Below are 25,011 nucleotides of genomic sequence, written 5' to 3' on the forward strand. Positions count from 1 at the left end.
ACCGGATGCTTTGCATTTTATTCTTTGTGGTTCTTGATCTGTCCAAATTACTAATGCTTTCTGACCGTTTCTGATTAATGTTGTCCAATCGAAGAAACATCATACTTATAGCATTCCTTGAGCCCCCTGCTTTGTTGTGCCGGCAGTTTTCTTTAGTTATTTGTTTCTTCATTTAATGGAACGTTTTTTTTTTCCCCATTTACTCATTTGTAATCATGTTTTACGAAGCCAGAAGGTAAAATGCAATTCAATTTAATGTCCCAGTGGGAGCGCTGGTAATGTGAATGGAGGCTACATTTGTTACATGCTCTGGTATTTGCAAACAGCTCTGAACACACTGATGGCTGGGGTCATGTTACAAAGTGCTGCTATTTCCGCACTAACCTTAGAGGCTGCTATGTATATAAATTAAACTGTGTATCATGTCAATTGCATTGGTCCTTGGGTATTTTGTTTCCATCTCATGTCATGGTTTTTCACACCAGGTTATCTCTTGATTTAGTTTGGTTTAAGCTGAATCATTTACTCGCCTGGTTGGAAATGTTTGTGCGGGAGTCTGAAAGCAGCCACACTATAGAGCACATTGAACAAGAGAACGTGTTGGCATTTCTGTCTGCATTTTGGATTTACGGGTTTTATCATTAGTTATTACAGTAGACATGAAATATGTTTTTTATAAATGCTTTTGGAGCCTTAAAATTTGGTGCCATCATAATTTTAGTAGGTCTTAAATATTGGAACATGGAATTTAAATGAAACCTATAACTCGACCACCCATCGGAAATCCGACTAATCCTTAACGTTTCCTTTAGAAAATAATACAATGTTTTTGTAATTTTTGGGAAGGTCAAAGTTAAAAAAAATTACTTCTTTGCTTGAGGGAAAACGCATAAGCCAACATAAATAACAAATTTTCTTAGTTCCATGAATTTTTTCAACCCTGTCTAAAAAGCTGTAAAACCTTTACAACCCTTTTAAATTTCCATAATTATAGCCTTAACTTATGATTTTCAACTGGGGGAAAATGGATTTCAGTGCACTGTTAAATATATCACTGTTACACATATCTATATATAAAAAAGGATCTAATTCTAAACAGTTATTGTATTCAGGTCAGAAGAAGATCAGGGAGGCCATTAAAAATATTTATTTGCTTGGTAACCTTGGTAGTAAACTAGCGTCTGCAGTATACGATAACGTAAATTATTTTTTCTTTCAGAGCTTTCCACCCTGCTGGATCAGAACAGAAGGTAAGATTTATATTTACTGCATTAGTGGTATGTGAACAAAGTGTGAATAATGTGTGGATGCCACCTAAATTGTAAATACACTCAATTATGTAGATTACTACAGTGAAAATGATGTGAAGGAACCAAGGTCATCTGTAGCTTATACAGTAAGTCCCTACCTGCAAAGTATTTCAGAATAAAACAATCCTTCTTCAAGACTCAAATTTAGTAATGCCAAACCCCAGCAAATATCCTGTGAGTTTATAACGGTATTTACTATAAAATATGACATTTTAATTTGAATTAACATCAATATGAAATAGCCAGCAAAGCCCTTGTTATGACTGGAGATAGCTGGGCTATTAGATTCAATATTAGCAATTAAAATCTCAACAGGAGGAAAGTTAGCTTCGTTTTCTGATACTTGATGTTCCGACTTGGTAAATGAACTCAGGATTGTCCTGTTGAAACACCACATGACTGGGAAGCCCTGTTCACACTTACCCTGTGCCAGGACTGTCAGTGATCCTACCCTAAGATGGTGGCATCTGAGCAGTGAAAATCTCAAGACTGGAGCTTGCATGAAGCTACTTCCCTTTCTGACGCATCCCTCATTTTGCTGAAGCGTTATTCACTATTTGTTCAGCTGCAAGTGTGATGACTGGATAATTTGTTAGTGCCATCATATTAATCCTATTGATATCCCACTAGTCCTTGTGTGATGTGAAGTATGGTTCTGAGTGTCTTAAATGTGCAGGCTGTCCCAGATGACACACCACTGTAAAACCTGTTGGAAAGTGAACTCCTGGTCAGGATGTAATGTCAAGACTGAGATGTGATAAAGCATGCATTTAGCCATTAAAATAGGAAACTTCTCCCAATTTCCATGGCAACTATTGGAGTTTCAAAAGGTATGCAGGGCTGCCATCTTGTGGCTCTTTTCTGCTACAAGCTGCATTGTTTTACTTGTTTTCATTTTCAGTCTCGTAATTATTTGAAAATCGGAAATTTTCTGTGCACTCCTTGGGAACGAGTCTGTGGTTCACGTGAAGGTGCAACGGCTGCTCCGAGTATGCTAGGTGCTTGATCTGGTTTGATTCCAGTTCAGCTATTTGCAGGACAGAGGCATGTCCACAGTATGGTGACTGCACACCGGGAATTGTAACATGAATAGGAGCTGGAGATGGTCAGCCCTAGTCCCTATGGTGGAGAAGTGTTAGTAGACTCTCTAGTAGAATCCCATTCTGGATTTCCTGTGATACCTGGGAAATATCGCAGGTACAGTTCTGGTTTCACACCCTAAGTGGAACGTCTGAGAATAGGCATTTTTGAATAATCAAAACATTGGTTTTCCAGTAAATATCCACAGAAGTATTAAAGTAGAATTTTTTGTTGCACCTGCTAACTTCTATGCTGTTAGCACCTCCCTCTCCTTTTTTCAGAGATCATGAATGCAATAATTTGTGCAGCCTGCAAAATATTTGATTGTTGAAAGTAGCACCATCATATTTAAATCTTTAGGATGTAAACATCTTTCTATCGTGCTTTGAGTGTTAAACAACTATACTTTAATTTACGCTAAGATACATAACAATCTGCAACCATTCCAATAATTATTCTTTGGTACAAAGATAGCCTGTGTAGAAAATCTTCTTTTCTCTCTGTGAGCAAAAAAGGAGTGAATTTAACAGGTGTCTATGCATCTGGGACACACTGCCAGATAATTATTCTCTAACTGCATGGCATTGTGGGTTTTGCTGTATGTTTTGTTTTTATTCAGGAGTTGCTTGCTTCTGCCTCCAGTCAGCCAAAGTACTCGTTTGCTCCCAGCATGTCTTTAAACAAGATGCCTCGGCCGTTCATCTCCGGCTCTGACGATACAAACTTGGGGCCTGTGACGAAACCAGTGACATACGTCCCCACCGCGCCGAAATTTAATGCCCCAGCTAACGTGCTGCAGCAACACAATGGGTAGGTGAATTTAAACCTCAACCTAGTAATGCTGTTTCGGAATGGCCTTGAAAACTGGAGATGTGGAGAGCATTTGTAGTTTTCTGGGAAAGTATGAAATGCCATGTTGGGCAAAACTGAAATTTCATCTGACTGGTGCCTATTCGGCATTTTGGTTGCCAATTTTTTGGGGTTTTGTATTCTTGTTTATTTCTACTATTTACATGTGGTTTTTGTGATTTGATGGAATTAATTCAAAGTGGGTTGTATGTTCCTCTATGACCAATGAAAACGTGTAGATGTCATAAATAGGTATTGAACTTTTACATGTTTCATCAAGTGGTTTATAAGGCCTTCCATAATATTTTTTAGATACTGTATGGATAGATGTTAAGGGTGAATTTTATCATTGTGAAAAGAGGGGGAAAAAAACTGCTTGATTGTGATTTGATGACCTGTGGACCATCATTGTGTATGCTATGGTGAATGGTTGGATTTAAAGGCCTGAACCTTGGGTTTGTAGTCCGAAGAAGATACATTTTTAACTTTCATAATATATAGAATGTCACTTTTCACTGCAACACATTCACAAAGTTCTGAAGGAAATGACTATTTTTATAGCCTGCTCATTTAAAATGGTATTGCACTGTGACATAAGTAAAGTAATTACACTGATGAATATTTTGGTCATCAGCAGGAGGTTTACTGTGAAGTGTCTAGCAGGGTGTGTGGGCGCTGCTGGAAGCAATACAGACTGTACATCTGCGATGCATTTTGCGTTGGATGCTGTTGTGTGGGATTGTGTCCTTTTCCTCTTGGGTTGTGCTCACTGGTTTCTGAGCCCTAGGTGTCACATGTCGTCCTCCAGAACCATCCCACGAAAGTTCGATGGGGATCATGTGGTTCTTACAGGTGTTGTCCTGCTGGAGTGTGGTCTTGCTCAGGTTGAGCCCCCAGGAAGGGATGTCCCTGAGGTTGATCAATGTATTGCCTTGCAGTTAGGTCTTTATCAAGCACTGAGTTGAGTTCTGAAGAAGATGGACTCCTGCCCAGACCATCATCCTCTCCACCCTCCTTGGAGAGGAGTCATGACCTCTTGATCTTCCAGATTGTGGTCAATCTTGGACTGACTGACCTCGGTCTCACACCAGCTGTCTTGCACCTCATCTCAGACCGGAAGTGACCGACGCCATGCTCACTTAATCCAGCCTCCAGCAAGCCAATGGCTAAGCTATTGTTCTCTTGATCCCTTGTGGGTGTATTCTTTTTTTCTCAATGTTTCACCAGGGCATTCAATAGATTTAGGTTCCCCATCAAAGGAAATTTAGTGCAACAGTTTGAATCACTCAAGTGTACCATGGTCATGAATGATCAGCACCTAAAATAAACTTTGTTTTAGAAAAAGTATAAAAAAATTGAATTTATTTTGACAATTAGTAATTATAAGATAAAATCACTTTATTGGCCATATACAATTTGTTGAATTTCGCATACCCCAACTTGCTCTCCATGAGACACACAGATAGGGAGAGAAGCTGGATGTCAGAGTGCAGGGCCAGCCATTTATACGGCACCCCTGGAGCAGTTGGGGTGAAGGGCTTTTCTCAGGGGCCCAACGGAGTAGAATTCCTCTGCCAGCCCCTGGGATACGAACCGGTAACCTTCCAGCAACAGGCGCAGATTCTGAGCTACAGAGTCACCACACTCCCCCTGTTATTTTGTCAGAAACAAATCCTTGTGGTCGTGCAATCATTTCTTGCAGTGTTACTCTAGTGGTAAAGATTATTTGTTAATCAAGGGGGGCTTGGTCAGATTGCCCTTGTTCGTCCCCGTTAGTCATTGGGCACTTTTTTGGAGAGGGTGTGGGGGCCGTCTGTATGTGTTCACGGTACTTGGCAGATAGAATTTGTACTTTGAAAAGATCGGTTCTCCTTTATCTACTGTGCCGTCATATGATTGCACACAAGTAAAGGGATCCACAGTTGGGGCAGCTCTTAAAGTTACAGCGCCCTGCTGCCCTGGTAGGTTGGCAGTGCGCTCGTACTCTCTGTTCAGGCTGTGGTCAGTAATGGGTTAAAAGGGTCAGATCTTGTCTATGCCTGAAGCCGTTTTTAGTTTCCCTCCTTCCCTCAAAATGCGCTGAGTGCTCAAAGCAGCTTTTACTGCAGCCAAGGGTGCAGTATTACCCACCAGCCTTACTTGGAGAGACCGGGGCAGTTTTCTGCAGAGCTAAATCTGTCTGGACAGCCTGGTTACATGCAGGATTTTTAAGTTTCACACGTCCCCCAGTTTAGTGTGCTTTAATATGCAGCTGCTGTGCCTGAACCACTGGAGTTAAAGGGAGCTCGCACCTCTGAGACAAAGGGGACTTTTCATCCCTTCTTTTTAGAAATGAAACCATATGGTTGGCTATATGGTGCCTCTCATTAATAAAATTATTTCTGAAAGCAAATGTTACATGTTTCAAGGGATGCTGCAAAGCATCTCCCATTTTCGATTAAATAGATTTAAAGAACAAGATATAAAGTACATTTAATCACAATTTTTTATATACCGAAGAAGCTGTTTTCTCTTATTACTATGTAAGGAATTTTCATTTTATTATAAAGCAGTTGGTAAAAAATAATTGATCTCTGCTTCAGGTAATGTACTGTATCCTTATTTATTTTTCCCTTTTAAACTCTGCTAATGAGATTGAAGTGTGTATATATATGTCCAAAAGGGAACTCTGGTCACTGTATTAGGGTGTTTTGTTCATGTGATCCAGTGTAGATCCTTGATGTTAAATCCATTGCAAATCAGGTCTCCTCTTCAGTGTATTATAACATCGCAAGAGGCATGATTGCTGATTTACATGCATCTGATGCATTGTTATAGACAAGGGCAGTAGCAGACCTGGCTAGTGTGACAATTCAGGTAGCCCTAGAGGTTTATCGGCAGGGGCTGGCTGAAAAGTCTCTTTAGTAAAAACGAATTCAGGCTGCAAGAAGCAACTGAACCAAAGGGCCAACTAACAGAAGACGCCTAAGCTCTCCTGTATTGCCTTTATTTTTTTGTGTAGAAGATTTTTAATACTGGCAAGGAGGGTCCTTTGCAAAATACTGAATCCAGAAAATGAAAATGGAAATACAGTAAAACTGCGGTTGTTGCTGGTAACCGTTATGCAGGTGGTCCCGGGGGACTAATCAAGAATTCTCTGTTGGTGAATCAAGTCTTATGAGAAAGAGAGTTTCAAGATTTATTTTCACAGTGTAGAGAAAACTTCCTGGAATAGTTGTGAGGGCTTCAAGAGGTCCCAATTGCTTAAGGTCCCAAATGGGGGCCAAGAAATCAAGTTATAAAGCGAAACTTGGATTTGACTTCTAGAAAAGTATAACGCTACAGACCGTATCAGCCTCTTTTCTTTTTGATGGTGCCTTTGTGTCATGTTTATGTACCTTCAAGGGGGTTGCCTGGGTAGAGCTGATTTTCCAAGTTTAATTTTGGCACTGTCACAACATGCTGTCTTACAGAAATGTGCGTTTTATTATGCCCTTGCGTGTGACTTGGCGATTTCAGAAGGATTTACAGGAGGAGTTTGGAGTCACTGAAGCAATGAGAGGAGACAGTTATTCATGGGATGATTGAGTGTTCAGCTAATGTTCTGCCCTGCAAGTCTTCCCAGTTATTCTTCTGTACACAGACTTGCAATTCATCCTGTGTGCCTTTTATTAGATTTTTCTCCCCTCAACCAAGATATCAACTGCATGATCATTTCTAAAAAGAATATGTAATGAATGTAAAATAGCTCATCTCTAGGCCACACTTATGACATCTGTCAAAAAAAATGTGAATCAAATTTTTTATCGCTGCAATTTTTTTGCTCACGGGTTCATGTTTTTCATAACATTGCAGTCGGGTAGTTTTGAAATCGCTGTATACGGGCAAAAATGAGATTACAGGTAAACGAGACGGCTTCTCAGTATCAAATTTAAATTAAAAGCTAGTCCAGTCTATATAGGATTGAGGATTAAGCGCTGAAGCCTGCCACTAATGTCAAGACATGTTGCTTGTAGCATGGAGTTTGGGTTTTTTTTTTTATGCGCATTAAAAAAGCAATTTGCCTCCTGCCAATTTTCTTGAAGTGTTTAAATGATAAATCTCTTCTTCTATGCTTTATCCTAACTGATTCCTTTCCCTCTCTCTTTCTCTGCTCTCTCATCCTGCAGCTGGAGTCTCATGACAAGTCAGTAAGCTTTTTCTGTCATTTCGGCAGTTACTGCAAGAATGTTAGCAGTGCTGTTTGATGGTCACCTGCTGTAAAAGTGAAAATGAAATTAATTTGTTATGCTGGCTGGTCTAACATCCTCCTTTTGCTTTGTCACTTCTAGTCAGAGAAGGGGTGATGGAGGGGGGAGTTAACCTCCATTTTACCCCTGTCACTCGAGTTTAGATTCTTTGATCATTTACCATGTTTGCTTAAGCATGACTTGAGTGACCCATTGGATTTGTCCTGATCCATGCATGGTGTTTGCAACCATGTAAGGTTTTATCAGTGCATTTTATGTCTATGATTTACACTAGCTGATAAGTCAGCCAGTCTGCAGGATGTTGTGTAATCAGTGTGCTACTGACCCAGATGGCTTACAAAGTAACTGATGTGGAATTGTAGAAGGCAGATACTGTATTGAAACTACAAATGCAAGGAAAATTTTGGATTTAGATCCATTTTGCTTAAAAAAACAACAACCTACCAATACTAGATGATCAATTAGATAAAGATTTGTTGTGCAATCGCTGACCAGCTCAGATTACATTTTTGGGATTTTTGTGTGTGTGCCCTGTGTGTTGATTCCTCTTTTCGTTCATTTTCCTTCCTGTCTTAATCTCTCCTCTCCTTCCTGTTCTCCACCTCTTCACGAATAGGGTGGCTGTTCCTTCACAAATATTCTATGAAGAGATCTACCCCGAGGCCAAGTAAGATCCCAGATGCACATCGGACTAGTTATCTGCTTTTTAACAGTGTTCTCTACAATTAACTCTCCTCTGTGACCATGGCATGGCCATTTTGAGTTTCCGCTTACTCATACTCATTCAAAGCCAGCAGCCATATCACCCTGCAACTCACAACTGGCAACCCACTGAAGCTAAGCAGGTATGAGCCTGGTCAGTACCTGGATGGGAGACCTCCTGGGAAAAACTAAGGTTGCTGCTGGAAGAGGTGTTAGTGGGCCCAGCAGGGGGCGCTCACCCTGTGGTCCATGTGGGTCCTAATGCCCCAGTATAGTGACGGGGACACTATACTGTAAACAGGCGCCGTCCTTCGGATGAGACGTAAAACCGAGGTCCTGACTCTCTGTGGTCATTAAAAATCCCAGGGCGCTTCTCGAAAAGAGTAGGGGTGTAACCCCGGTGTCCTGGCCAAATTTCCAATTGGCCCTTACTAATCATGGCCTCCTAATAATCCCCCTCTATGAATTGGCTACATTACTCTGCTCTCCTTCCCACTGATCGCTGGTGTGTGGTGAGCGTTCTGGCGCACTATGGCTGCCGTCGCATCATCCAGGTGGATGCTGCACATTGGTGGTGGTGGAGGGGAGTCCCCATTACCTGTAAAGCGCTTTGAGTGGAGTGTCCAGAAAAGCGCTATATAAGTGTAAGCAATTATTATTATTATTATCATGCTGCAGCTGTATTTTACGTTTGTGGTTGAGAAGAGAGTGCCTTGCTGTCAGGGATGAAAACATTGAAATCGATCAGTAGCTCTGATGGCAGGAGGGGGGTGCCCTTTAAAATCGGGTTCCCTTGTTCCAGTTGAAGTAATGCAAAGCCGACATGACAATTTTCCAGGCCGGTGCTGGAGTTCCAGCTATTGCTCCAGGTGTTTGCACAAAGCATTGCCTGATCATTTGAAGTCTTTTTAGGTCTAAAAGGGACTGGTTAAGTTACACGAACACTAACTTGTCCTTGAAAGTTTTTGAAAGTCCAGGACAGGATCATATTTTTTTCTAAATTTCAAAAACCATGTAGATATAAAAGCAAATGAGTAGGTGATGCACAGCTCAGACGTCTAGTGAAAGGCTAGTGCAGGGACATGCTAATTGGAAAGACATGACTGAAGAGATTTTTTTTTTTAATTAATAGCTTCCACAGTGGAAGTGAGTGGTGTTGATGTGAGTCATCATCTGTTGTTTTTTTTTTCCTTTTATGTAAATGTTTTCAGGTTGGAAACAATCTGGATATAAATACTCCATTGTATCCCCCTTCAAATGTTGCTCTAAAACATTCCTGTAGAGAAACATTTATGGTATTTGGTGATGTGGAGAAGAGATGTTCATTAAGTCTCTTAAGCACCACTGAGAATTTTTTCAGGGCTAAATCTCAGTCACACTTTGAATCTCAGTGGTCTTCCTGGCAAACTGATTCCTTTATAAAGGCATATGTGGAATGAAGCTTCTAGCCTGCTCATACAACAATGAGAAATTGCCAGTTTTGAATCTCTTCCAAGTCCTTTGAAACTAAAGCTTATGTTGATTTAAGATGTTGTCTTCTCTTAACCCTTTTAGATGTCTTTTGAGTGGATACCATCTGTTTTACATTGTGATTATTTTGATTTTGAACATTAAAAGGCTGAATGGGCTCCTCTCATTCGTAACCTGTCTAGTTAATTTGGATTATATTCTCCGACAGAATAGAGGTTAACTTCGCTTCTTGTTTTGGAATGAGCATTCGTATCCTGTCACTAATGGAAACTCAATTAAATAAAGCTTTGGCCTTGTAGTAAAAAAAACAATATTGAAAGCCAACATAACGCATAAGTGATGCACGCTACATGAGTGAGTGTCATTTTAAGTGTAGAGAATAGAATGATTTCTGTTACAAGAGGGTCTGCCTATAAGCAGTACTAAATGCCACACATTTTGCTTATTTAAACTTATTAGTCTCTTAAAAGGCTTAGGTTTGGAGGGGACCCAAGAATTCCTAACTGACCACTGACTAATCATTTCATGTGCTCGGGATGCCCTTTTCGTTTTTCAATAGTGTACTTCTGCACAAATGATAGAGATTTCTCATTACAGGACAAGATTTATCTCCAAACTGGTTAATTCTGGAACTATACCACCCTCTACTGTTGCATTGCAAGAACTTATATATTTTCAGTGATGCATCAAAAGTAACTTGTAATTATGGCTCAGCTGTTTAAAGTACAAAAAAGGATTCAGGTCTGTCCCATGCATCTCCTAGATGTTCTTTCAGTTTAATTATTCTTTCTGAGTGTAATCAAAATTAACAGGCCATTTTTCATGCTATAAAAGGAAATATACTGTGCATTTTAAGTAAAAATCTGACTTTATTGGAATTGCCTTTGATATTTTTGCTGGTGATATACAAGCCTGCCATAATGCTGTGCAATGCATTCAATTTAATTTTATTTTTTTCTGCTTGAAATTGTTTGCTTTAGGTGATGTGTGCTTGACTGCTGTGCTCTCGATTTGAGTCTGATTGCACGACAAGGCTTGATGGCTATGGACTATCAGACCGTTGTTATAATCAAGTGGAATTCCTGGGTCCACAGACTGGCAATCCAAAAATGAGCACCGATAAAATGCCTTACAATGTCAAACTGAAAAAGGCCCGATTCGCCTTATTTTGTTAAACACGTGCATTTATCTCACCAATACGCCAAAAAGTAAAGAAAATGGACCGACGTTATGTTTGGGTGGTTCTCAAGCTTGCACAAGTTGCCTGCTTATTATGGCAGCTCTCTTGCATTTAAAGCCCCTTGTCATGACACAGCGATGACTCTTTGCCACCTGAGCGTGGTCCTGAGATTAGTATCCGTTCACCGTGAGGAACTAAGAAGCTGTCTTTTAATGGCTGTCCAGCTCAAGGCACTCCCTAAGGGTTGAGAGCGTGCCCTGTTACCTAGCCAATGATGCCAGCAAGAAGAGGCTGATTGAGGACACTCAAGACTGGCAGCCCAGAACTGGGACGACCCAGTCTCGCTCCTTCAGAATCCTGGCCCAGCTCACCGGCACCGACTTCAGTAAGTCAAAGAGGACGAGCCCGCAAGACCGGAGGGCTGAGTTGGACTAGTTTGTGGGGCAAGGGATCGGTTGGGGTGCGTTTTGTTAATGGCACATTCACCGTTCTCACTTGTGAAGGTGCGCCTGGGGAAAACCCAGCCTGGTTACGTTTTTATTGCTTTGTTTCACCGGGAAGTGTGTGGATGCGTTCCACTTCTGTGACAGATTTTATTTTCACTTGCAGTGATAACTATCTCTCTGTAATGAGGGGGCTTATGACCTCCGACTGTTCCTCATCCTTTGATTTAGATCTTCCCCGAGTCAGTTTCATCTTTTCTTTCAGCTTTTGCCTCTAAAATGGCAATGAGCAAGATCATTTTGTCAGAGCTGGCTTGTGCTCTACGTGCATTGTTCCTTTTATATAAGCAAAGGATTAGTAGTATTATCAGCCATTACTCTAAAGGGACACGTTTTGAAAGTGCATTTGTTGTAATTTTTTTTCCCTTAAACTCTACAATGAGACAAACATCCATGAGCAGCCTCTTTTATTATAATGGGAAGAATATCTTAGAGGGATGCCCTAGTGTTAGGGGGCTTGCGTGTTGCATGCTCTTGGAAAGAGGCTGAAGCCCCTGTCTCCTGGCTCTCTCAGTGCAGGACCCAGATGACGAGAACTTGAAAAAGTCCAGGTAAGTCCATTGTGTGCACCAGTGTGAACTCGGCATGCTGGATTTTATTGTAACACATGGACTACCAATTATAAGCTGGCAATTCTGCTTCAGTGATTCGGTCAAATCCCTAACTTCTTTGTAAGACAGAGTGAACTCTGTGAGAACTGATCTTGTGAGGGAAGGCAAGTTAACAACTAACATTTGTTTGCTTATTTTATGAGGTAGTTGTTTTGAGTAACTTTTTTTTTTAATGCAACTGGCACTAAAACTGTAGATAGGGAGGTGTTCGTGGTTATTCCTTTTTTGGTTAAGGAATGAAATATACCGTAATATGCCCAGATCTGTGTAGTTCCCCCCCACAAATCTTTTCTTCTAAAAAACAATCCTAGAAGTTGACCCGAGATCTTGATTTCTGATTGACAGCTGGGCTATTTGACCTCTGTGGCTTTAAAAAGGTCTCTGGTTTTGTTGCAGGATTTTTTTCTCTGTGTTAGTGGCCTTTTCTTTTCTCCCTTCTTCTCTGCTCTTTCTCTCTCTCTTTTCTCTCATTTTAGGGAAAAGTTCCTTACTGAAATCCAGAGCCCTCGCTATGCCAGGCTCCGTGACTGGCATCATGAGCGGTCTGCCCGTGCCCTCAATATCAAGTCCTGAGCGCCCACAAACGGAACAAAGGATGTGGCGAGCATCTCCTTTACAAGCAGCGACTGGCGCCACCAGGATTGAAATGCCCTTGATTGATTGATATTGGGGGGGAGAATAAATTGCGAGCAAAAAAATTGCAACCTAAAGCCAAAGTGGACAATTGAAAACTGAGCCTGATGATGAATCCCCTTTGTTAACAAGAGCAGTGAGAAAGAGATAATGCCAAAGCCCCCTGTCAAACAGATCTGTATCTCTTTAGAGAGTGCCCCTGAGAAAAAGATTACAATAGCGGAGTTCACAGTAATGGAGATGAGTTCTGCACATCGTTTCTGAATTCTTTGGATGCTCTTTTGCCATATCTTCTCTCTGCTCTGTATTCTAAACTGTTCATTTCAATGTTTCACTTCTGATCTGTCATCTCTGTGTTCTCCCACAAAAGCGAAATTCAGTGATTGATGTTTCTCTTTCTGCTTTCACTAATGCATAAAATATTCAAAAAGTGCCAAAAAGATTTTTTTTTTTGCTGTCTCAATTTGTTTGTTTTATTCATTTTGGTGGGTTTTCTCTTCTCTTGATCTAGCTTATGTGTCTTGTCGTGTCTATGAAAGGACCTAGATTTTGAGCTTGATAAGAATTGTGAACTGCTGTCATAAGTAGAATAGTTTTTAGAATAGGTTTTGTTCATTGACTTCTTGGCACAACTGTATCCCCCTTTCCCATCAAGTATTTTGAGTTGTTGATATGTAATGTTTTTGTCTATGAAGTTGGAACAGTAGCAGTAGTGGGTAATAGGTTGTTTTTGTTTTGAGCAAACACATGTTTTAAAAGAAGTAAATTCCTACAGGCAGCATGAGATTTAAGGCCAGGAATCAAGGGTTTCCACATTATGGCCTGTTTCACCTTTCAAAAGTTAACTCCTTTTAGACTTATTAATCTGGCATGGCAGTAGGTGGTTTATGATTAGTGCTAATCAGGGTCTCAGAAATGGCTGGATTGAGTCTATTTTGTGCGTCTCCTTGCCATTAGATGTATGTCTTCTTTATACAGTACATGAAGGAGAACTTTACCTACAGTATATTTTTAAAGGGTAAGAATCTCTTTCAGACTAGACTACAAAAACATTTAACAGTTCAGGATTTACCACGCAATACTTAATCTTAATTCCTGCTAAAATGTTCTTTGCCCCTCAGTACTGTAACATTGGTTTGTGTTAAAATATCTTTTGTTTACTTGTTTATATACGTGCCATTTGATGTGTTCGTGATGTTTAGTTTTTTTAGATGTAATTCACTGACTTTGTCTAATAAAGTTGTGATGCTTCCCTTAGGTTTAAAAGCCAGAATCTGTTGTCTATTTTCCAGAGAAGGAAAATCTAAAATAACATCAGTAGACAACTTTTTGTGTTTTAGGTCTTTTCTTCTGTTTTACACTTTTCTTCTGTTTTACACATACACTTTTGATTATTTTCGTTGTGTAACCAGCCTAAGGAATAGATTGATTGTAGCAATACTTCAATCCTACCGTTTAACAAATGAAAATTAAACTATCATTTGAAATCTTACAATGAAGAATAAAACGTTCTGTAGTGTCATCCAATTTCCATTCCTTAGTGGCAAACTGAAAATGTTTTCTCATTAAATGAGTGCAAAAAATGTAGATTCAGTGTTTAATAGGTCGCAACAGCTAGACTAAAATCAAAAGGCAATACTAAACCCTAAGATAAGAATCCATTGTACGGTAAATGTTACAATTGCAACACAGCATGGTCTAGAGAACTGTTAAATGTGCCTCTACTTAAGAAGAGATGAGATCCAAACTAATGAGGAAAACTAATGAAGCTTGTGGTCCACTTTAGCAGTTAATGTAGCTGAAATGGGGTGTGTCAGTTAAGAAATAAATAAAAACAGCAACGGCCTGACATGTTTGCCTAATCTTCAAGCTGATGTTGGAAAGCAGAAGGTCAGAGAATGCCAATTAAGCTTAGAAATGGGAACTGATTTGTACACTAATGAGAAATGTAAGGGCTCTTTCGGGGAGGGGCTGTCTGGATGGAGTGAGAGGGTGAATTTTGTGGTTTTGTTTATATACAGAGACATTTTTCTTTTCATTTTAACATCCTAATCTAAATCGCATCCTTGGAGTCCTCATCTGAGGGAGCAGGTGTGTAAGTTGTTTTTCCAAAAGGCCTTCCAGCAGCCAGGGGGATGTCAAATGATCTCCTTCGTGAAGCAACATTGCATGGAGAAGCGGCCGCCAGCGATTGCCCACAATGTACCTTGAGTGTAAAGAGGGACGCGGATGGTACAATGATTTTACTTTCCCTTTCCCCTTTTGTGTCAACTACAATCTCTGTCCGCTTCATACAGTATGCTCTCAGGAGTTCTTACCCAGAGTAAGTTCCAAATATTTTAATTGTCCTCCCTCTGTGCCTCAGCCTGCGACAAACAATGAATCGTAAAATCTTATTTTGGGGTTTTGAAGTGTTCTGTTATTTTTGGTTAAATGAGCATTAATTCAGGTAGCTCTTTCACATGGGTTGTTTGAAAGGCTGCACATGCGTCACTGCAAGGCACTGGAGCAGTGTTCTGCTAGATGTTTCCATGGCGATAAGCTTGAGAAGACTTGACGGAGTGCAATCTGTGTATATACATGCATTTCTTTCCATCCGGGTTCATATGATTTGCAATGAAGGTATTTGGTGTTCTGTTTGTGGGTACAAAACTATATATATATACACACACCGATGTAGAATTCTGACATTTAGATGCTGCCCAAATGTGGAAGACGGGTTCTAGAGGTATACTTGAGGTATAAGTCCAGAAGTTCATGTGAAGTACAAGATCGGATTTGACTTGGAGACAGGGTCATACTTGGCATGTTTCATTTAGGAGAAAACAAAAGCAAATCAAAGCTGCTAGTAGCTTTTGTTTCGTGAGAAAAGGTACAAACGGGACGTCATTTGGGCCCATCCGGTCTCTGGATTGGTTGCTAGTAGCTGTTGCTCCAAGGATTTCATTCAACCGTTTCTTGGGGGGGGGGAACGGGGTTGTTTTAGTGGATTACTTGTTCCAGAATTCCAAAACCCTGTGTGCAAACAAAAGTGCCTTTAAAGCAATCCCACATTTCCAAGTACAACAGATTGACTTTGTTTATGTCTGAGCCTTTTCAAGACTTTCAATCTTCTCTGATCCCGATAAAAAAAAAAAAAAAAAAATCTGTTTTTACTGTCTATTTAGCCTAGGATTATTTTTTCTGGACCAGCAAAGTGATAGTTTGACCAAAATTGCGCACAGAATTCTAAATGGGGTCTCCCTTAGAAACTTAAACTGTTTTATCACTGCTTTGTTTATCCTAAGATTGCCCTTTTTATTGCCTCTTCACATTGTCTGGAAGATTAAAAATTAAGACTAATAAGTCACTGTCTTATTTGTCTATAATTCCTTGGTTCAGTTTTGTATCTTTTATGGACTGGCACTTCAGTAGTAATTTTCTGTTCAATGGGTTGTGGGTGACAAGGATATTACATTTGAGAACAGTACTTTATTCATAATTTATTTAGAGTCCCTAAATTCTGCACAGTGAGATCATTAATGAAGATGTGAATAAGGTCAATTGTCGTTTTCTGCTAAAACAGTTTCAGGAAGTTTTTATACATTCAGTTATGTATGGCGAGCATCACCTCTATTGTAGTCATACGAATATTTGAGAGTGTTTTTTTGGTTGTATATGGCAGGGCAAAAGGGTAACATCTTGGAAATGAATCAAGTTGGAAGAAAAAATAATTTAAAGTTTTGTTCTAATTTAGTTTTTCATGCATTTTCCTGTATTAAAATGCAAAAATACTCACTTTGCAAAACTAAAGACATCTGGGACTTGGTTTTATCCATATGTAAGCATTTTCTTTCTTCCTAAAATGAAGGTGAGTTTGTGAGAAAATTTGGATCCGTTTTCGCACAGAAAAGTCACTTCTCTATGAAATTGCAAGACTAAAATAACATGATAAAGGCTTGTTTATTTTTCACAGTCTAGCAAAATCTTAGTGCCGTAATGCAAATGCTGTTTATCTGAATTTCTTTCCACAGTTTCCAGCCATGTGGAGCTGTTGATTTAATATAAAGAGTCACGGTGTTGACACGAGTCTGAACAGAACTGCAGGCACCAAAGTGCCACATTGCAGTTACAAATAAGCTACTTATGTTAAAGGAGCTTTAAAATTTAGAGAAGATGCTTTGTTCAGGAGTGAGTCTTAGTGGTATCATTTCATTATCAACCTGGTCCCCCCCCCCCCCCCCCCCCCATTTTCTTTAAAATAAAGGCTTCCTAAAATTTTTTAAAAATGGGCGATTCACTTTATATATTGATGTAAAATGTCGACAAAAAAGAGGGGTAACGGAAGTTGGAGATGGGGAGGGGTGGGGGGGGCGAGTAATACGTAGTGTACTTTGACAAGTCTGGACACAAGTCCAGGGTTTGTTCACTGCCTAAAGCTTTGTGTACCATTTTGGACAGTGTTTATATTGGCTCTTTCAATTTGTGCAAATATGGATTTTTTTTGTTGTTGTTATCGTCTATGAAATCCACTCTTGAATTTGCATAGAAAGCCAAGACTAGACTGGAGTGAAAGTGTTCATAAAACGTTCTGCTGGAGGCTGTAGCATCCTACCTGCTGATACCCGTGTACTGTATGAACCTGGGTTCTAAAACGGCTTTCCTTCACAGCCATGAGACGAATCAATCTCCTGCCAAGACTGGAGCTGCTGCTGCTACAGTTGGCACAACTGCCCATAAACCTGGTGGAGGTAAGGAAATGGGATCTGTGTACCCCAAAAATATAGGGCACAATTTCTGTGGTAACTCAAATGTTGCATGGTAGCACATTTCAGTGGTATAGTATCTCAAATGCTTTCTGAAACCTGCCCTTGTGTATACTGAGTATACTGCCCCTGTGTAGTGTACGTCTGGTATATATCAAGCTTCACAAAATCTTACTGTAGCCGTTTAATGTATTAGGAGCTTGATAAAGTAGGACACTAAGTACATCTTCATTGTGCAACTAGAAGACTACACAAATCAATCTGGGGATATTCACGCCTTTTTTATAATTATTCATATCACCACAAACCGTAAAGCAGACTTTCCCCTTTCATTACTGGTACTTTAACAAGTACCAGTAAGAAATGCAAAAATGTTTCTTTTAAATTCTTATGTTAAAATTGTTAAATTGCAGTTAAGAATGGATACTGTGGGCCAGATATAGTAGATGGTGAAACAATTGCAAGTGAGCATTGCATCTTATGCACTAAACCCAAGCACTGTCGTGGCCTGCCTCACCAGAACCACAGTCTGGAACTAGCTGTGATGGGTGAGCGCAGGAAGTGAAACGTCCCTATTTCATATGGTTCATTCTTTAAGATAAAAGACCGGACTATTTGAGCTCAATAGGTTTGACTAACACACTACCTTCATATTCTTCATATTCACGGAACAAGCGTTTCATAATTCTGTGCAGATGTTCAGAGGTTTCGGAGACGCGTGCACAGTTTGTTCTTATAACACTGGGGGAACCAGAAATGGCCAAAGTAGTTATTTTCAGTGATTGTACTATTGTACTAGCGATTTTCTTTTTTAATGGGGAAAATAGGAATTGTATTAATCTAAACGAATTGTGAAGCACAAGGTGGAAACTCAGGAGGAAGTAAAGGGGTTGGAGATGCCAAGATTAAGGAAATGGGTTCTTCTGAAGACACGCTTTTCAAAACACAAAATATAGAACTTTAAAAAAATAAAACAAAAGGTGTCATTTTGAAGTGTCAGAAATGCCAGTGGCTTTAGAACAACTCATTATTCATGTCTGAGAACCCTCATTTGCACAGTCACTTCCCCACTTTTGGGACTTAATGCAGAAATGCCTGAGGTAGTCATCAGGGGTGTACCCAGAAAGACCAAAAACCCTCTGCAAAATGTTCCTCAAAACTTCACCGTAATCATTGTGCTTGCTCTAGTACATCACCCAACACTTTTCACTCATCTGTGACAAGTGTACAACTCTTACAAAGGGTGCAATTCTCCTTTTTTTTTACCTGAAAGTACTGGAGGCTTATTATTTTAGTGCCTCCTTTCTTTTCCAATCCTTAATTGCAGGTGTTTTAAAAAAAATGGACAAAGATGGAGCACTTGTGCTAGTTTGGGTAATGCTTCCCCAAATCCACTCTTACTAGATTAAAAAGAATGGCCATTTCCCCCCCCCCCCCCCCCCCTCTCTTTTTAGCCAAAATGACACCTAGACCTGCTGCCGGGCCCTCTTGTCGTCCGCCCTGGGTCACAGACCCCAACTTTGCGGATCGATACCACCCTGACAAGACCAGCACGGTTCTGACCCGGCACAGTCAGCCCGCCCAGCCGACACCCATGCAGAACCGCAGCTCCATCGTGCAGGCGGCGCAGCAGGCCCCAGAGGACAGCAGCCGGACCCCTGTGTGCGCAGCCTGCAGCAAGATCATCAGGTGGGTCTCCAGCCGGAGAGACCGCGTGCTTGATCTGGAACTGTCCTCTTTCCCTTGGCACAGTTTTGCTGTGCTGGTAGGCGCTCCAGAGATCGTGCGGATCATTTTTTGCCATTTCATCCCTTGACGTATGTAAGCTCAAGGTGGCAGGATGCAGATGCATGTTGCATTTGTTTGTGTAGACTAATGTTGATTTCATATTCATGATATGTTTGGACAATTTTTATTTTTGCAGTAATACCCTAATAAAATGGAAAACAAATTGAGTAGTACACCAGTAGTACACCAGTAGTACACCAGTATTTAAGATTCAAGGCTTTCTTTGTCTGGTTGCACTTTCAAAAGTTCCTTGAGAGGCATGACATAACCTTTGTCTTAGCACTGGATCATACCTTTGATGTGGACCATTTTAGGACTAGATGCTGGAGAATTACGGTGATTTTTTTTTTTTGATTGAGAAATCAATCCATCTTCACCTGTACGGCTTTAGAAGTTCCTTCCTGAGGTGAATTTGTTTCCCCCCTCTTTCCCTTTTCACTGACTCTATACCTATTCCTGTCTGACAGGGGCCGGTATCTGGTGGCTCTTGGTCGCTCCTGGCACCCTGAAGAGTTCACCTGCTCCCAGTGTAAGGTGGTCCTGGAGGAGGGGGGTTTCTTTGAGGAAAGGGGGTCCATCTTATGCACCAAGTGTTACGATAGTCGCTACGCACCCAACTGTGCCAAATGCAAGAAGATCATCACTGGTGTGAGTGTTTTTTTTAATTGTACCATCCGATTGAAGACTAGTACTACTTTTTCTTTCAGTGAATAAATGACGTATTTTAACTTTAAGGTGTTTTTTGCACATATACAACATTTTAGGAAATGTATCCCTTGTTCAGCAGTTTGGATAAGGGAATCGGCTAAATTAATCAATCTTACAGTCATGATCATTTTTGGTCAGTGCATTTAAGTACTTTGAGATTAGCATGAAAGCCCAGTACTTTCTATTAACCACAGTTATGATGGATGGAGATGTCATGCCAGCTATTAACTGGATACACCCTTATCATGACCCTCTGACCTGTCTAATGTAACTTCCTAGAGGTGAGGTTATAAGTTGTTGTGCTTAAAGTCAGGAGGTGCTCTTTTTTTAGCAATAGCGGCATGAGGTTGCAGTAACTATACCGTTATGAACTTTTTCAATAAGATGTAATGTTAACCTGGAGCTACGTGTGCTTGCAGCTGGACTGAACAGAATCTTGGATTTGTCCACTGCTGTTATTCATTAAGTTTTAATGTACAGTACACTTTGTGCACTCTGTCATACAGGAGATCATGCATGCCCTCAAGATGACCTGGCATGTGCACTGCTTCATATGTGCAGCTTGCAAGATTCCCATCAGGAACAAAGCCTTCTACATGGAGGAGGGAGAGCCATATTGTGAGAAAGGTAAGCTTCCTCCCTGGGTGCGATGAAAACAAGACGTCTCCACACTCTTTCAAGGACATCTCTTCATTAACTGCATGACTGCCTGGAAAGCTTAGCTTGATTAACAGTTTAAAAGATGTAATGAAGTTTTGTGTTTTGCTCCCGCATAACACTTGGGCAAAATAAAGTCTGTGTTCTGTTTGGTTACTACTTGTGTACCTGTATTTTTCCCATCTGATGTCTCTGGCCAAGTTGTGTGACAGATTGCCAGTATCTTCATTAACCTCTAATGACAGAATTGAATTTAGCCATTTTAAAATGTTACTAAAACCTTTTATTTGAATTTCATTTTGCTGAAGATTCCTATTTTCTAGCTTTTAAACAAAAACATGAGCCCAGCAATTTTTGTAAGTTATGATACTCTGTTGAAGAGAACAGTGCAGGCTCAGCACCTGAAATTGCAGTTTTAACAAGAAAAGATTGTAAATCACACTCCTTAAGTGCTAGAGACATTCCAAGACTTTTTCATGTTACAATATTGAGAAACTCGGGCATACATTTAAGCTTCACTGTTTGTATCAATTTAGCTTTTCCTTAAAATGTATCACTGACTCTGCATTTTGTAGGCAGTTTCTCTAATCTAAGTTGACTTTTTCTGACATGGTTAGATTTATCATTCTTTGTGTCTTTTGGGACTCAGTCACACTTTCTTGTAATAAGGTATCTTCTGGCATTATAGCGGAGGCTTTTGAATGAATTATTATCTTTACAGACTACGAGAAGATGTTTGGCACTAAATGTCATGGTTGCGACTTCAAGATTGATGCAGGAGACCGTTTTCTTGAGGCTCTTGGTTACAGCTGGCATGACACTTGCTTCGTCTGTGCAGTAAGTCATTTTGATTCATCAACAACTGTTTTGCTGGACAGGCGCTCTCAGTGCAAGGGGTCCTAATTTTTTAAAAAGGTGCAGATTAAAAATAAAGTAACTGAATGACCTTGCTGCAAACATTTGCAAAGCTTCTTTCCTTGTTTTGGCATTCTTTATGCATTTGTTCCATTAATCTGCCATCTCTTTGTCTTCTGTTTGATGCCTCAGATATGCCAGATCAATTTGGAAGGGAAGACTTTTTACTCCAAGAAAGACAAGCCCCTTTGCAAGACCCATGCCTTCTCACATGTTTAAAGCATCTCTTCAGTTTGTGTGGTAAATAAACCTGACGGGCACAGGAGCAAAATGAGATGCCGAAAAAGACTGTGCCATCATCTTAACCCATCTAACAACTCTCTCTTCTCCACACTGCCATTGAAACAAGAGGGGCAGTTTTCACCTTCTGTTGCCTGATCCTGACTGCATTGTTTTTGCACTCTTGTCATGCAGAGATTACTGGAGGAGAAACATGGATACTCTTTCCAAATAGTAATGATACTATTTCAAGAATGGCATCATTATTTTAATTTTAATAATTCTCCATAAATACCAGCCACTTGTACTTTAGTTAAAATCACTTTACAGGCAGAACAAGAGCTACTGCATGAGAAAAGTTATTCAAGGTATTTTCTGCGTGGTAAGATGTTTTTTCTATAGTTTTGAGATTCGTCCCTTATCTAAAAGGACTTTTTTCACCCTTGATTTGAAACCTAGATCCTCTTAAACTATGAAAGGCTCAAAGGCAAAGTAATTATATCAGGGAAAATGTAATTGGTGCTTGATGTATGATTATTTTAAAAAATCCCAGGCTAGATCAAACTTTGCTGTAATCAGGTTGTTTGATTGGGATTGAATCAAAGTCAAATACTTATTGCGCACAGTTTTTGTGCAATGTTCAGCTACCACTCAAGACTGAAGGTTAACATACTGCTGAGTTTTCACCTTCATAATTGTATAGCAGTAAAGTACAACATCTGTTTTGTTTGTCATTATTTTTTTTACAGTAGAAGCAAAAATGAAATGCTGCCTATTTTGTTGGTGTCGAATTACATCACACCTAGCTTCAAGACCATTTTCTTCTGCGTGGAACCTTTTTTTTTAAAGATGTTTGGTTAGTGTGCAAATGAGTAAGAATGCTTAAATATAAATAACCTTAAAATGGATATATCCATAAAATGGATATATCCATTTTAACCCCCGTTTCCAGCCAGCAGTGTTAAATAAAGGATGTCCAGTTTCTGTCATCCTTTTCTGCTCTTTCTACATTTGTGATGCACATCTTTCAAGAGTTCAATCCTCAAAAAAAGTGCATTAGTTCAAATTGCTAATATATTTAAGTATTAAGAGTGCTCATTCTGATGTTGGCTGGATTTTATCTCTGATGAATGATGACTATCTCCAGTACTGGAGTCAGAATTTATTGTTTACTTAAAGTTCTGCTAGGTTTTAATATTAAAATACTCATGTAGGTCAGCGCTAGGTGGTTCAAAGCAGAAGAGCTTGACTAGAATGAATCATGAAAGCTCTATGCAGATTTAAATAGTTTGTCTAATGCTTGAAAATTATATAAATGTGTAGTAAGTAATAGAAAATATTAAGTTCCTTATGTTCTTTCTCTATTGTCACTCAAGAAAGCCTTTCCCCTAGAGCAGGGGTCTCCAGCCCTGGTCCTAGAGAGTGCCATTCCAGCAGGTTTTGTGGGACACTACTTAATTAATTTCTAAATTTTAAACAGATTTGATTTAGTCATTTTTAGAGATTTTTACATTGGGAGGGGGGGAATATATATATATATTTCTCAGTTCTGTATTATCACGCAGTCATAATAAACAAGAACCTTTGAGAAGAATAACTGGACTGAAGCTCTACCTATTCGTGTCAAAATGTCTCTTCATTTCTACTGCCTAGAACTGCAAGAAATTGGACCAAGAGGATATTTTTTTTAGCAATTCTTAATAAGAGCACAGGAGCCCTCCCAATCCTAATTCTTGAATCAAATTATTTTCAAACTTAATCTGACAAAAACTGTGCATAAGTAGTTGTAATAAGTAGATTTTATGATGCTGTAGTATTTTTTTTTTACAAAATCTTAGAAACAAATTTCAAGGCATTTGTAATCGTGTAATGTGACTGTGAAATTAGTTCACTAATGAATCATTTTTAAAGTGCCATTTATATGTAAAGATATAAGTAGTTCAGGTGGGTAGCTGCATCAGCATGCGTGGGCTGCTAAGGAACAAGTAATAGGTGTATTCCATGCTGAAAAGAGGAGAAAGAAAACACGTTTCGGCCGTGGAGTGTGAAGAAGGCTCCACGGCCGAAACATTGTGTTTTCTTTCATTTTCTTCTCTTTTCAGCACAGAATAAATCTTTTGTTCCTGTAAAGCTATAAGAGTGATCTGGAACCCCTTTCATATTTTGCCCGATGCTCTTTTTCGTATTTTCTTCCTAATTACAGCCCTTTTGCCTCTGAAAAGCCTTAATAATACAATGTGTCACACTGCTGTATTACGTACATCAGAAAAGTAAATGTCACATGACTCCCATGGAACCAGTGGATGAAAATGAATTATGTGCAAGTATAATTCAGAAGTTTATACATGCACTTCTGATAAAAATATTAAAGAGATTTTTATAAGCATGTGGTATGGTTGTCATAAAACCTAGCCTTGCTTTACAATGAATGTCCAGAGGTTAATACAGTGTGCTGTTGTAACAGGAACCTAACTTGTATTGAAATCTGCTTAAATTGCCAGACATCACCAAATATGATTATGTTTTTGTGAAGAATCCGTTTGGGTAGGAATGCAAATTAATGTTACCCAGAAAATTTAGCAACATGGGCTCTACTTGTTTAGTTACTAAAATAAATATGATCGACACATTTTTTTGTATTGAGGACATATGGAATTTTAAGTTGTTTACCAGAGCTGAATATCTTTGTTTTATTTTTAATTCCAAGTGTGGGCAGTACACATCGAAATCAGATATAATAGTAAGCATACACTCCATGATTACCTGCACCATCATCACAATTTTATACACTTGTATAGTTACTGGGCACTCAACACCATGTGTACACAATCGACAATTTAAGCTTATCTTTGAGTATTGCTATTAAGATTTACATTTTGTTTTTTAGTATTATGATCTGTACTGTATGCCCCATCTGCTCAAATGTAGGAAAACCAGCAGGCTTCACAAAACCAAATCCAGTAATTACAAGTTCCCTGAGCACTGAAGTCCACAGCACAATTCTACTGAGCACCAAAGAATAGATCCTGATGGTTCTTTTGGTTAGGATTATATTCCCTGAACAGGGTCTTTAGTTTGTTTCATTGTTTTATTCTTTTGTCTCGGTTGTTATATGTATCTTTTCCTTAAACCTTGCTAGTTTAATTTTTTTTTAAAAAAGTCTTAAAAAAACTACTGTATTCTCATAATATACAAGCTTGAAAATTCTAATAGAAATAGGAGACATTTGTGAAAAAGTTATCTTTTGAATGTTGACAATAAATTTGTTGCATTAATGTACAAGTTGCCCTTTTCTTTCCTATTCATCTTGCAAAGATTTCATAATCAAGGCATACATTTGATTTTTTAACACTTAGGGTTGTGTATTTGTTACACAAGTGTTGTCTGTAGGCATTGTTAGATTGTTCTGTTA

The 25,011-nt window shown here is 39.4% G+C and overlaps 1 protein-coding gene across 4 annotated transcripts in view; it reads left to right on the forward strand.

Moving 5' to 3' along the window:
- pdlim7 (PDZ and LIM domain 7) overlaps positions 1 to 22,511 on the forward strand; it is a 50,705-nt gene extending 28,194 nt beyond the window's left edge. For 3 of the 4 annotated variants that reach the window (XM_015349895.2, XM_015349892.2, XM_015349893.2), the window contains exons 4-11: positions 1,220 to 1,250; positions 3,010 to 3,200; positions 17,218 to 17,297; positions 18,767 to 19,001; positions 19,568 to 19,748; positions 20,315 to 20,435; positions 21,187 to 21,302; positions 21,513 to 22,511. In XM_015349895.2, coding sequence (XP_015205381.1) covers positions 1,220 to 1,250; positions 3,010 to 3,200; positions 17,218 to 17,297; positions 18,767 to 19,001; positions 19,568 to 19,748; positions 20,315 to 20,435; positions 21,187 to 21,302; positions 21,513 to 21,599 — 1,042 coding nt within the window. In that variant the 3' untranslated portion in view covers positions 21,600 to 22,511. Of the gene's footprint in view, positions 1 to 1,219; positions 1,251 to 3,009; positions 3,201 to 7,387; positions 7,405 to 8,084; positions 8,136 to 11,044; positions 11,206 to 11,837; positions 11,875 to 12,410; positions 13,834 to 17,217; positions 17,298 to 18,766; positions 19,002 to 19,567; positions 19,749 to 20,314; positions 20,436 to 21,186; positions 21,303 to 21,512 lie in introns of those variants that run through there. The other variant, XM_069196172.1, reaches the window with a different exon arrangement.
- Positions 22,512 to 25,011: the final 2,500 nt, after the last annotated feature.

This window comes from Lepisosteus oculatus, chromosome 11 (genome assembly GCF_040954835.1).
Source record: "Lepisosteus oculatus isolate fLepOcu1 chromosome 11, fLepOcu1.hap2, whole genome shotgun sequence".
NCBI lineage: Eukaryota > Metazoa > Chordata > Actinopteri > Semionotiformes > Lepisosteidae > Lepisosteus > Lepisosteus oculatus.